The sequence below is a fragment of the Podarcis bocagei genome, assembly GCF_964188305.1.
Source record: "Podarcis bocagei genome assembly, chromosome: 11".
Taxonomy (NCBI): domain Eukaryota; kingdom Metazoa; phylum Chordata; class Lepidosauria; order Squamata; family Lacertidae; genus Podarcis; species Podarcis bocagei.
Genome location: NC_138136.1, coordinates 65,892,507 through 65,905,905, shown reverse-complemented (window position 1 = coordinate 65,905,905; position 13,399 = coordinate 65,892,507). Strand labels below are relative to the sequence as shown.

The 13,399-nt window shown below is 55.5% G+C and overlaps 1 protein-coding gene across 1 annotated transcript in view; it reads right to left on the bottom strand.

Annotated features, from left to right (window-relative positions):
- Nucleotides 1-13,392, bottom strand: part of GBA2 (glucosylceramidase beta 2) — a 29,367-nt gene extending 15,975 nt beyond the window's left edge. Inside the window, exons 1-5 of the mRNA XM_081213357.1 lie at nt 13,139-13,392; nt 11,976-12,067; nt 11,653-11,768; nt 11,237-11,455; nt 711-950 (exon numbers count right to left, since the gene is read on the bottom strand). Of these exons, the coding sequence (XP_081069483.1) occupies nt 711-950; nt 11,237-11,455; nt 11,653-11,768; nt 11,976-12,067; nt 13,139-13,377 (906 nt within the window). The 5' untranslated portion in view covers nt 13,378-13,392. The remainder of the gene's footprint in view (nt 1-710; nt 951-11,236; nt 11,456-11,652; nt 11,769-11,975; nt 12,068-13,138) is intronic.
- Nucleotides 13,393-13,399: the final 7 nt, after the last annotated feature.

Below are 13,399 nucleotides of genomic sequence, written 5' to 3'. Positions count from 1 at the left end.
TGGGTTTGAGTCATTGACAATAATTTCTGATCAAATCCCATAAGCCTCTGCATCTCTGCTCATCTTCTCTACTGTTCATTTTCTTTCTCTCTGCCTGACAGGCACGTATCAGCATTCTGAAACACAGACTGGTTGCTTCGCCAGGCATCCTGGGCCATAAAGATAGAAGGTAGCTTTGATGTAGCTTTTGTTAGTCTAGGTAGATCTTAAAGGCCAGGAAGAGAGTTCACAAGGAGATGCTAAAGGTGCCTCTCTTTCCTTGTCATCCCTCTTCTCCTGTTTACTGCTGTTTATGACCTCCAGGGTTTGCAAAATGCATTCCTCCTTGATCCCTGTTTTATTTAGCCTAAAAACGTGTATGCATGCTCAAAGTAGTTTTTGTAGTTAAAAGGAGTTCTCTGATCTAACTTTGCACCCACGTGGTACGTTTTTTTGAAATGCTCAGAGGACATCTGATTGGTTCTTACAAGCACTGTGTTATAAGTTCTTTTGTTAATAAACGGGGCCTGGGCCAGGGTGTGGCGGATTATTATTGGCACTTCCTCCCAGAGCCTTGCTGGCCAAGCCTTGTGTGTATTTTATTAATCAGGGTCCAATCCTTCCTTGCCTTCGGAACGCAACAGTGATCTCCCCCACCACGTCAGGAGGGGCTGGCCTCCCTCCGGACGTTCCTGGCACCCGTCCTCCCTGCACGACGCCCTCCTCCTTACCTTCTCCCGGGCGGAGATGGCCAGCGTGTAGGGGTTCACAGGGAGGCAGTGGTGAAGCAGCACGCCCCGGACGCAGCGGCCGTCCTTCTCCAGGCAGAAGGGCTCGTTCCAGTGGCCCCCACTCCGGTCCCCCTTGGACTCGGTGCCGTTCTGGAAGGTGAACATGAGGGAGACCTCCATGTCCTCCCCGCTCTGGTTCTCCACGTCCCAGAGGAAAGCCCCCACGGGCAGGCTGGTGTCCTGGAGGCAACAAAAGGCAGCGAGGGGGTCAGGGGCTGCAGAACGGAGGCTGTGTGGGGCAGGAAGCAGGGACAACCAAGCCCTTTCCGTCACCAGCATATTGATATGGAGGGTAATATTGATTAAATATTGATATGTGCAGTAATATTGATTAAAAGTGTAATACAAAGGTAAGTAAGTCTCTACTTGCTTTATCAATCTTAATTTCAGCTTAAGAGCCATTTTAGTTTATTTGCCACTCACTGGTGATAATATATTTGGAACCTAGTCCTGGGTTTTTACTTTTTGAAAAATACAAATATTACCCTGAAGATCTATTGAGATATAGTCAGAACTATCAACCCCTCTCTTGTTAGCAACATGCTTGGTTGAGTTTGCATCCGTGGTTCTGGAATGGAGACAGGCTTCTCAGCTGTTTGATGAAGAGAGCATTGGTAGGCAGCACTGGAGGTAAGGATCTCCACTGTTTGCTTGGTATTCATACAAAAAGTAGAAGTAGTTACATTGGGCCTGCCACACTTGAGAACCAGCTAAACAAGAGAGAGACGTTTGTATGTCAAGATAACAGTAGACCAGGAAGTTTGAATGAAATTGAAGTGAAAGAAATGGGTAAGTTTCAAGCCATCCTACAGAGATAGCATTGGCATGTGAATTCATAGCTTGTGGCAAGGAAGGAAAAATTGGTTCCTCCCGCCCCCCCCATATAGTTTTGGGTTTCTAAAAGATTAATGCACACCCCAGTATGCATACAAGAGCTGGTCAAATCAGAGTGTCTCTGCTGTTCACAGCGCTGCTGGCATTAGCGAAATGGCACAACTCAGGGGTAGAGAACTGGGCCCAAAGTAACAAAAGGAATTTCAATAGGGGCAAAGTTTCAATAGGGCCCGCAGACTGTCTTGACAGAGTGGTGCATGCTCTGGTTACCTCCCACTTGGACTACTGCAATGCACTCTACGTGGGGCTACCTTTGAAGGTGACCCGGAAACTGCAATTAATCCAGAACGCGGCAGCTAGACTGGTGACTGGGGGCGGCCGCCGAGACCACATAACACTGGTCCTGAAAGAGCAACATTGGCTCCCAGTACATTTCCGAGCACAATTCAAAGTGTGCTTGGTGCTGACCTTTAAAGCCCTAAACGGCCTCGGTCCAATATACCTGAAGGAGCGTCTCCACCCCATCATCCAGCCCAGACACTGAGGTCCAGCACCGAGGGCCTTCTGGCGGTTCCCTCCCTGCGAGAAGTGAGGTTACAGGGAACCAGGCAAAGGGCCTTTTCAGTAGTGGTGCCTGCTCCGTGGAACGCCCTCCCAGCAGATGTCAAGGCAATAAACAACTATCTTACTTTTAAAAGGCATCTGAAGGCAGCCCTGTTTAGGGAAGTTTTAATGTCTGATGCTGTATTGTTTTTAATATTTGGTTGGAAGCCGCCCAGAGTGGCTGGGGAAACCCAGCCAGATGGGCGGGGTATAATAAATTAATTAATTATTATTATTATTATTACCCGCAAGGATGCAGGTTGCAGAACTTTAGGGCCAGCTGCTCTCTGCATTGGGCTTGGAACTGCTCTTACGTAAAACAATTTGCATCATGAAACTGCCTCAAAACGGTCCAGTGGGAGCAACGGGCTCCTCTTGTTTTCCACAGGGCTGCCCTCTCCTGACCTGGCCCCGGGTTCTGTCCCAAACGGCACCCAAAGGAACAAGTTTCCAGCCTGCCTATCAGGAAAGAGTCACAGGATGTTGGACTGGGAGTTTCTGCCTCATTGTCTCAGTAAGACAATTCACGTTTCAGCGGTGGAGACACTGTTTGCTAGAGAAGTTATTCCAGCAGTTCTGGTTTTGGAGTGAAACTCCCAAACTTTCCGCAATCCTGGTCAACAGCGCTTTTGGAAAGGACACCATGGAAGTGAGCAAGCCCTGAAAACTAGTATTTCAGGTCCCTGAAGATTCTTCTATCGCCACTTCCTCTACTTAAGGCATGTCCAGAGAGCCAGAGCTGCAACGTTACCTGTGAACTGAGATGGAGGAGAGTCTGCCGATACTTTCTCTACATTATTATTATTATTATTATTATTATTATTGTCAGGGGTTTAGGTGCAGAGGCACGGGCAAGGGAGGAAACAGAGAGCGAAGGGGAGGAGACAGAGGAAAGGATGAGTGATGACGACGACCCGAGATCTCCCAGTCTTTCCAGTGAATCAGAGGATTCACAGAAAGGAGCACCAGTGGCCAGGGCAAGGGGGGAGTCTAGGGAGGCACCCCAGGAAGATAGAGCCAGAGGAGACTCAGGGGGGAGCAGCTGGAGATCGGGACCAGCGTCACCGCCAGGAAGCAGGGAAGAGGAAAGGAGCCAGGAGGGAAGCGCTGGCAGCTCACCACAGGAGGGAGGGCAGGAGTCAGGAGTGGCCACACCTCCATCGGGGAGCGAGGAAACGGTTAAGAGGAAAGTGGAAGGTTGGGCGCGCGCGCCAAGTTCAAATGCAGAGGAAGGCGGCGCAGTGAGCAGCCCCGAAAGGGAACCGGGTCCTAAAGCCCGGCGCAAGGAGGCAGAAGGGTCCGGGTCAGCGTCAGAAGAATCCCGGAAGGAAGAAGCCCCGGGGGGTAGAGGGACCCAGAGGAGGACAGTCAGGAGGAAAAGGTGGAGCAAGGCTAGGATATTAAGTTGGTGCGCACGGGGCGGAGACTCAGACGGAGCCTCGCCGATCTAGCTAGTAGACGTAGAGTTGCAGACAGCAGCGTGAGAATGGAAACTGTAATTCAATAAAGACTTTTACTTAATGACCGCTGGCTAGCGTGATCCTCTGTGAGCTAGGATCTTGAAGCAGCTCTGACAGTAGGCTCCGTCACCACATTGTGGGCATCTGCAGCCTCGAGGAGAGGAGAGAAACAGGCGCCCACTAGCGAGCTCACGAACGGCAGGAGACATGACGGCTGAGCAGCAGATAGAGGACCTCAGAAAAGCAGTGGCACAACTGACCGCCGAGGTTCTCGCATCCAGGAAGAGAGAGGACGAGGCAGCTGCCGCCTGCAGGGATCTCCAGGTCAGGTTAGACGTACTGGCAAAGCAACCACCCCGGCAGGAGGGAATTGGGTTGGCGAGACGGACAGGCGGGCTGCTCTCTCACTTCGATGGGAACCTGCAACAGTATCCCAACTTTAGAGCCGACGTACTGTGCGCACTGCAACTGTTGCATAAAGATTTTAGAGATGAACAGGAGAGAGTGGGGTTCATCATGTCCCATCTGCATGGGGAGGCGAAAGCATGGTTGCGCAATTTATGGAGAGATAACGATCCGGCGCTCCAGAATGCGGATGCCTTTATTAAAGCGATGGATGGGTGTTTCTTATCAAGTATTGACATTGATCTTGCACGGAAGGAGGTGCATGGGCTGAGACAAGGGAGGGCCAGCGTCAGACAGTATCATGCACGCTTTTTCGCCTTGGTCAGCGCCCTGGAATGGGACAGAGATTCGGCTCCTGTAAGAGACCTCTTTTGGGAGGGACTGCACAACTCGATTAAAGATGAGATAGCGAGGGGGGAGAGACCCCGAACCACCCAGGAGGTCGTTCAGAGGGCACTGGCTGTGGGGGTGAGGCTGGAAGGACGTCCGTGGAGCAAGGACGAAGGGCGTGGAGGGCGCGAACCAGCCGGGGGCCCCTCCTTCTTTCCCAGAGAAGCAGCGCGGGCGCAATCCACGCCTCCGCCAGGAGGAGGAGCCGAACCTATGGAGGTTGGAGGTGCAAGGGCTCAGTCAGCAACCAGAGCCCTAGCACCGGCAGCAGTGAAGGCGAAGCCTCCTAGAGGGACCAGGAAGTGTTACGTCTGTGAGCAGCCAGGGCATATGGCGAAAGAGTGTCCCCAGAGGCCCCACAAGCTTACTGCAGCCTCAGCAATGGTGACTGCAGCAACGCAGCAGGGAGGACCACAGCAGGGAAACGACGATGTCTGGCTGGAGGAAGAGGCACTGGGGCCCAGCCAGACGTGTTAGTGACGCAGTCCCCAGAAGTTTTACAGCCAGTGAACCCCCTCCCGCCCAAACCAGTAGTGAGGCTCACAGCATCTCTCCAACTGCCCAATGGAATCACCATGGACGTGCCAATCACCATCGACTCCGGCAGCAACGCGGACTTTATAGGGCAGGAATTTGTCGACAGGCACGCTGTGCAGTTGCTGCCGGCCACACTGCCCCTGCAGGTTGTCACGGTGGATGGCAGGGAGCTGCTAGGGGGGCAAGTGGTGAAGCAGACGCCACCAATGGTGATGCGACTTGGGAATCACAGGGAAGTCATCAGCTTCAACGTCACTCAACTGTCTGACACGCCCATTGTATTGGGTATGAGTTGGCTGGACAAGCACAGCCCAACGATGGCTTGGTTCCAGAGGCAGCTGGTCTTCGGCTCTTCCTTTTGTGCTGAACACTGCATCGTACCCAGGCAGGAAGGAGAGGAAGAGGAATCACAGCTGCTGCTAGGCACGCTGCAAGCGATTCCCCACAAGTACGCAGAATTTCTGGAAGTTTTCTGCGAGAAGGAGGCGGACAGGCTACCCCCTCACAGACCATATGACTGCAAAATTGACCTGCTGCCGGGGGCGGCGCTGCCTAAAGGGAAGCTGTATTCCATGTCGGAGGACGAACTGCAGGAACTCAAAGACTTCATCGATCATAATTTGGAGCGCGGTTTCATCCGGGAGTCTAAGGCAGTGGGGGGCAGTCCTGTATTCTTTGTTAAGAAGCGAGACACGCCCCAAAAAAGACTCGTAGTGGATTACAGGATTTTGAACAGTGTGACCAAGCCGTCGGACTTCCCCATGCCCCGCATCGACGACCTCCTGGCGAAGGTACGGAAGGGAAAGGTGTTCACCAAGTTGGACCTGCGGGGGGCGTACAACCTCATTCGCATGCGGGAAGGTGATGAGTGGAAGACAGCCATGTTCACGCCACTGGGTACCTACGAATACAGAGTTATGCCTTTTGGATTGCAAAATGGCGCTCACGTTTTTCAAGCATTTATGCATCACGTGTTGGCGGGACTTCTCTACAAGACGTGCGTCTGTTTCTTGGATGACATCCTGATCTTTTCGGAGTCGCAGCAAGAACATGACAAGCACGTCAAGGAAGTGCTGGGCAGGCTAAAGCAACACAGGCTCTACGCCAAGCTGGAGAAGTGCCAATTTGACGTGCCGGAGGTGGATTTTCTGGGCTACAAGCTGTCTGCCAAGGGGCTCGCCATGGACAGCGCCAAGGTTCGAGCGGTGTTGGATTGGAAGAGCCCACGCAACCGGAAGGAGGTCCAACGGTTTGTCGGCTTTGCGAACTTCTATCGCAAGTTTATCAAGGGCTTCGCGATGCAGACGGCGGCCATCACTGACACCCTTAGCTCCAAGAAGAAGAAGTTCATCTGGACAGAGCAGGCGGAGCAGTCCTTTCAGGCCCTCAAGCGTCTCTTCGCGTCGGAAGAGCAGCTGCTTCATGTCAACCCCAGCATGCCGATGAGGGTGGAGACAGACGCTTCGGACAGAGCAGTGGGGGCGGTCCTGCTGCAGAAGGACCCGCAGGGCGTGTGGCGGCCGGGAGCGTTTTACTCCAGGAAGCTCAGCAAGTCCGAGCAGAACTACACCATATGGGACAGGGAGTTGCTGGCCATTCATGCAGCGTTCAAGGCGTGGAGGCACTTTCTGATCGGCGCCAAGCACACGGTGCAGGTTTGCACGGACCACAAGAATCTGGAACACTGGCGCACGGCACAGTTCCTGAACCAGAGGCAGATACGTTGGGCTGACTTCTTTGCGGACTTCGACTTCCGAATAGAGTATGTCCCGGGGGACACCAACATCATGGCAGACGCTCTCTCCCGCAAGCCACAGTATCTGGAGGACGCAACACCAGCGGCCGCCATGCACATCTTTGCACCGACAGTGTGGGCGTGCGCCGCGGCGACCGTGGACCTAGAGGCGGTGCGGCGAGCGTTGCAGGGGGACTCCTTCGCACAAACGAAGATGGCAGAGGTGCGAGGGGGCAAGGCAGCGGCCGACGGTTTCCAGCTACGAGATGGCTTGCTCATCCGTAAAGGGGCCATCTACGTGCCGGGTGACGAACTTCGAGCCAAGGTGCTACAGCAGCTGCACGACGCACCCACGGCCGGGCACTTTGGCAAGGAGAAGACGGTGGAATTAGTAGCCAGGGATTTCTGGTGGCCTGGAATGAGAGGGGAGGTCGCAGACTACGTAGCGAGGTGTGACACCTGCCAGAGGGCAAAGCCGGTGCACAAACCGCCAGCTGGACTGTTGGAGCCGCTGCAAACTCCGGTCGAACCTTGGGAAAGGGTGGCTCTGGACTTTGTCACGGATCTGCCCAGCTCAAGGGGCAAGACGGCAGTGTTGGTGGTGGTGGACCTGTTCTCCAAGATGGCGCATTTCATTCCGTGTGCTAAGGTGGCCACGGCGGAGCAAACCGCCAAACTGTTCATAGACCACGTGTTCAAGGTTCACGGTCTGCCACGGTCTATTCTGTCCGACCGCGGGCGGCAGTTCATCTCGAACTTCTGGCAGAAACTGATGGGCTTCCTAAACGTCAAGATCAATCTGGCGTCGGCGAGACACCCGCAGACCAACGGGCAAGCGGAGCGAGCCAATGCCATCATGCAGCAGTACCTGAGATGTTATGCAAACCAACAGCCTGCGACGTGGGTGGATTACCTGCCGCTTGCAGAGTTTGCCTACAACAACACGAAGCACGTATCCACGGGCGTCACGCCGTTCTTCGCCAACAACGGGCGGCACCCTAGAACCTTTCCGGGACTGGAATGCAGCGGAGAAGGGGAGCCGCAGTCAGCAGATGCGTTCGCGTCGGAGCTGCAGGAAGTCCACGATCAGCTGCGGCGCCACCTGGAGCTGGCTAAACACGCATACAAGGTACAAGCGGACAAACACAGAAGGGTTGGCGAAGAGCTCCACGTGGGAGACTGGGTCTGGTTAGCAGCCCACGCAGTGCCGGCCAGGTCGTTGGCCAAGAAGAAACTAGGGCATAAACAACTGGGGCCCTACCAAGTCGAAGAGCAGGTCAACCCGGTGGCTTTCAAGCTGGCGCTTCCGGAGGGTTCCAGAATGCATCCGGTGTTCCACAGATCGGTGCTCACTCCCTACAAGGCACCGCACAGGTTCCAGGAACCCGGAACGGCGCCGAGTCCGCTCAGAGAAGGAACGGGGCACGCGGGAGTGGCACAGGAGGAGCGCATCAACGAAGTCACGGAGATTTTGGACTCCAGATGGGGGGAAGAGGGAGTAGAATACTTTCTCGCCAGGGAGGGCACCCCGGCCAGTGCGAACAGCTGGGTGCCGGGCTACGCTTTAGACGAACCTCTGCTCAAAGACGAGTTTCATGCCCTCTTCCCACATAGACCTATGCCAGCAGACTTTTTCGACGACTGGCTTTTCACGCCCACGCTTTCGGACAGCACGTTCAGGGGGTTCGACTCGGACGAGGAACCAACACGAGACGTCCGTTCCCCGGAGGGGTCACCCTCGGGATCGGTCTCAGAACCCTCGTATTGGTGGGACGATAGGCCGGAGGAGCAGTTCCGCAGGAAGTGGCTGGACTGTTCCGGCAGAGCAACGCCGCCTGGAGGAAGTGCGGGAGAGACGGACATGGACATTTTCGGGGACGACCCTGGTTTCGAGCACGGCGGCACAGAGATGGAAGAGGAGGTGACTGTCGTCAACGAGAGCAGAGAGGAAGACCTGGAAGAGTTCCGCTGGAGGCCTGCCACGGGAAGCGACCGATATCCGACGTTCGTCCCTTTGCAACAGCAGCCCCCAGCTCCAGCACCGGAAGGAGGGGAGGGGGGACTGGGGGGCTTCGAGGGGGGGATGGATGTCAGGGGTTTAGGTGCAGAGGCACGGGCAAGGGAGGAAACAGAGAGCGAAGGGGAGGAGACAGAGGAAAGGATGAGTGATGACGACGACCCGAGATCTCCCAGTCTTTCCAGTGAATCAGAGGATTCACAGAAAGGAGCACCAGTGGCCAGGGCAAGGGGGGAGTCTAGGGAGGCACCCCAGGAAGATAGAGCCAGAGGAGACTCAGGGGGGAGCAGCTGGAGATCGGGACCAGCGTCACCGCCAGGAAGCAGGGAAGAGGAAAGGAGCCAGGAGGGAAGCGCTGGCAGCTCACCACAGGAGGGAGGGCAGGAGTCAGGAGTGGCCACACCTCCATCGGGGAGCGAGGAAACGGTTAAGAGGAAAGTGGAAGGTTGGGCGCGCGCGCCAAGTTCAAATGCAGAGGAAGGCGGCGCAGTGAGCAGCCCCGAAAGGGAACCGGGTCCTAAAGCCCGGCGCAAGGAGGCAGAAGGGTCCGGGTCAGCGTCAGAAGAATCCCGGAAGGAAGAAGCCCCGGGGGGTAGAGGGACCCAGAGGAGGACAGTCAGGAGGAAAAGGTGGAGCAAGGCTAGGATATTAAGTTGGTGCGCACGGGGCGGAGACTCAGACGGAGCCTCGCCGATCTAGCTAGTAGACGTAGAGTTGCAGACAGCAGCGTGAGAATGGAAACTGTAATTCAATAAAGACTTTTACTTAATGACCGCTGGCTAGCGTGATCCTCTGTGAGCTAGGATCTTGAAGCAGCTCTGACAATTATTATTATGACTCTCTCTACATTAGTGACAAATTTGCTTGGCACATGCTCATTAAAACTACCACATGTAGGTTTAATAAAGATACTAAAACCTGTTATGCCCTTCTTGGTTTGGAACGGCAGCTTGTGCCAAAACCACAAAAAGGGGTTTGTTGCCTTGGGCAGCTACTCAGCCCTCTGAATGGAAGCCTTTTTGTTACGTATCTCAAATCAAGAGCTACCTAAAGAGAAATGGACATTATTTACAACAGTGGCAAGAATCTTGATTGCACAATACTGGAAGACAGAAGAAATACCATCAAAGGAACAATGGCAAGAAAAACTGATGAGCTATGCAGAATTGGCTAAGCTAACAGACAAACTATGAGAGAAGGACAAAAAGGACTTCAAAAGAGTCTGGGAACCATTTACAGTTTATTTGCAGAAACAACAGAATGGACTTTATTCACTGGCAGGATTTGAATAATTGTTCACAATTTCATTTGAGTAAGATATTTTAGAAAAATGATAAGGGATTTTATTTTTGTGTAGGAAAAGCAGGATACAAGAAATAAAACTAAATAACTCAGCAGAGGGGGAAGTCCAGAGGAGGGGAGGGAGAATAATTGTATATAACACGATGAATGAGATTTGTATCATTATTTGTTATAAAATTCAATAAATATTCATATAAAAAATATGAATGGAAGCATAATTCCTCTTGCCTCTTCCCTTTCAGAGCAGCCACCAAGACCACCATCACCTCCGAGGGGAAGCGGCGTCACCTGAAGCCACCTGTCACCTGAGCCTTGCCTGCTTGTGGACCCTCACCAAGCCCGGCCAGCTGCTCTTGGCCCTCAGGGGTCCGAGGATGGGCCCCCGCTCTGAGAGGGGGCCAGGGTCAAACACCCCCATGGGGGAGCCTCAGGGTGCTAAAGAATTCACCCAGTGCCACTTAATCAGGAGGTGCTGGTTCAAGATACAAGCTGGGACTGGCCGCCCTTCCAGCTGCTGCCTGCCTGGGACCCAGCCAGGGCCAGATTTACATATAAGCTCAACAAGCTCTAGCTTAGGGCCCCACTCTCTTGGGGGCCCCCAAAAAATCTACATTTCCAAAATATAAGATAAAAAACAAATAAAATAAAACCTACATACAGCAACCATGTTTTGTGTTGTGGAGGCTCCTATGATGTAAGTCCTGGGCCCGGCCTGCTCCCTCAAATATCCCTGCTTTGCTCCTTTCTACATATAGGGTGCCAACGTTCTGCAGGGACTGGTTGCAGGGCAACATGCGCAAATGGCTTGAGATACCACTTAGGTCCATAAATTGCCATATAGCATATATTCAACACAAAAAAACTGCAACTATTTGTTGTTGACAAAGCTGGACATACAAAGGGGCCCCATTACCTTCAGGAGCTGAGGGCCTCATCAAACCTAAATCCGGCCCTGGACACAGCTGGGCTGCCGGCTTTTCCCAGCTGGTCCCAAAAACTGCTCTGCAAAGAGTTTCTCTCCAGAGAAAAGCATGCAATAAAAGGATGAGCATGCAATGAAGGGCCAACAAAGTGAGCTGAAAGGCTCCCAGGTGCCCCCACCTCCCTTTCCCTGCAACGGAACAATGCAACCCATCACCCTCACCCCCGCAGAGGTACCTTCACAGGTACGGAAGAGGCTCACCTGGTAATCGTGAGGGATGATGGGGGAGACCTGCCGACAGGTGAGCACCACGTCCTGCCCGGGCAGCTGGTAGACAGCCCAGGCGCGGGGGTAGAGCGCGTGGTAGAAAGCGTAGTGGCCGCAGAAACCCCAGTTCCATTCTTGCAGGCGGCTGGGCTTCTCTATCGACAGCACCTGCTGGTAGACGGTCTGGCCCTTCCGGCGCAGGCAGACGGTGAACTGGTATGGGGGGGGTGGAAAGCCAGGTGAGGGGCAGCCTGAGCACAGGGGAGCCAAGCCAGGGAAGGGAGGCAGGTTTCCGGCCAGCAAGGCAGCTGATCCGAGAGGGCAGAGAGTCCCAACACCCCCAGAGCCTCGGCCAGCCGCGCCCCCCAGGGGCACAGACCAGGAGTCTAAGTCCTTGCACAGCTACGCACCTGGTCAGCGATCACCGTCTTGTAGTGGTAGAGCCCAGGGTTCAGCTGCCACCGGCAGAAGTCCCCCCGCCAGCCTCGTGTGATGGTGCCACCGCCAAACCCCCCCAACGGGCAGCCTGTGGGGAAAGCGAGGGTGGCAGGCTGGTGAGCTCCAGCCCTGCAGGAGGCAGACCCTTCCTCTTTGCCAGGAAGCCATGGCAGTGGCCCAGCCAGGCCCTGAAAGACTCCTCCCTGCCTTCCACTGCAAATCCCTGGCTGGCTCTGCCCGTCCCCCTGGGCACGGCTCCTTGGGCACAGGAGAAGCCAAGCACCGCCCTGCTCACCGTAGATCTGGCGCAGGGGCTGGGAGTTGAAGAGGTTGATGAAGGGATGCTTCTTCTCCACGCGAGTCTTCCGGTACCACCACCTGAAGTACCTGAGGAGGGAGAGGCACACCTGGACGGTCATGGCCAGGCTCCACGGATGCCTCTTAAAAACCTGGCTGGGGGCCACCCCAGCTGTGCCAGCTCTTCTTTACATGCGCATGTGTGAGCCTGCACACTTATTATCATCATCATCAATTTATTTAGTTAGGCGCTGCCTTCATTGCTGACAGGGACTTCAGGCAGCTTACAGATAAGATTAAGACATTTGTGACAAATCGACAAAAACAGAAAAAAATAAGATGACAAAGGCCCAGAACCAGCACACAGTTAAAGGATGGGTGGCATTCTACTAAGTTAGGGCCATCAACTACAGTGGGTCTACAGGGAGTAAAACTAAACAAACTCCACCCAATGGAGTCCAGTCCCTGCAGAGGCCACGAGGGTCCTGCCCCCGGTTGGGGGGCTTTCAAAGGGGACCGGGCTAAGTCACAGAGGGCAGCTGGGCTTCCAAAGGCTTTTTGGGGGGGTGGCTGTCAAGAGCACTGTTGGGGGCATCCTGTTGGGGTGCCGACCTAGCCAAGATGAGGGCGCTGGACCCCCAATTTGGTAGCCAGAGAGGCTTTCTTGTTTCTGAGTGCCAGCGGCTGGCACCGCAGGAGGAGAGTGTTGCTGCAGCACCCAGGTCCTGCTCGTGGGCACCAGGTTGGCCACTGCAGAATCAGGCTCCCGTGTCTGATGCAGCGCGTCACGCCTTTGGACCCGGGGCAGCAGAAGAGGAGGAAGAGGAGGAGGAGGAGGAGGAGACCCCCTGGCGGCTCAAGCTCCTCTCCAGAGTCAGCTGCCAAGGGAGACCCGACCCCGCCGCTCCCCGTTTCTCCTGCCCGTCCAGAGTCCCCCGGGGAAGGAGGCTCCGCTCCGGAGAAGCATCCCGGGCGCGGCTCCTCCGCCTCCGCCCGCAGGTCTCCCTTTCGCAGCTCCGGGAGCGCGCCCCGGGCACGGCGCCAGGGCTGCAGCGGGAAGCGGCCTCCCGCTCACCTTGGCCCGGGCGCGGCTCCCCGACGGGGCGGCCCAAGGCGGCTCCCCCCCCCCCCCCGCTGGGCTCCCCGTCGGCGGCCGCTGACCTGAGCGCGAGTCCGAGGTGCTTGACGGCGTCGGCGGCCGAGACGTCGGAGGCCTGGTAGGGCTTCCTGCGCTCGGCGAAGCGGTGCGCCAGGCACAGGCGCCAGCCCCAGCGGGGCAGCCCCCGACCCGCCGCCGAGCCCTCGAAGGCGCGCATCAGCTCCGGCGCCCCGGGCGGGGAGCTCCCCCGACGACGGGCGCCGGGCCGGCCGCCGCTGCTCTCCTCCTCGGGGGTGGCCATCGGGGGGAGGCGGCGCCCAGCT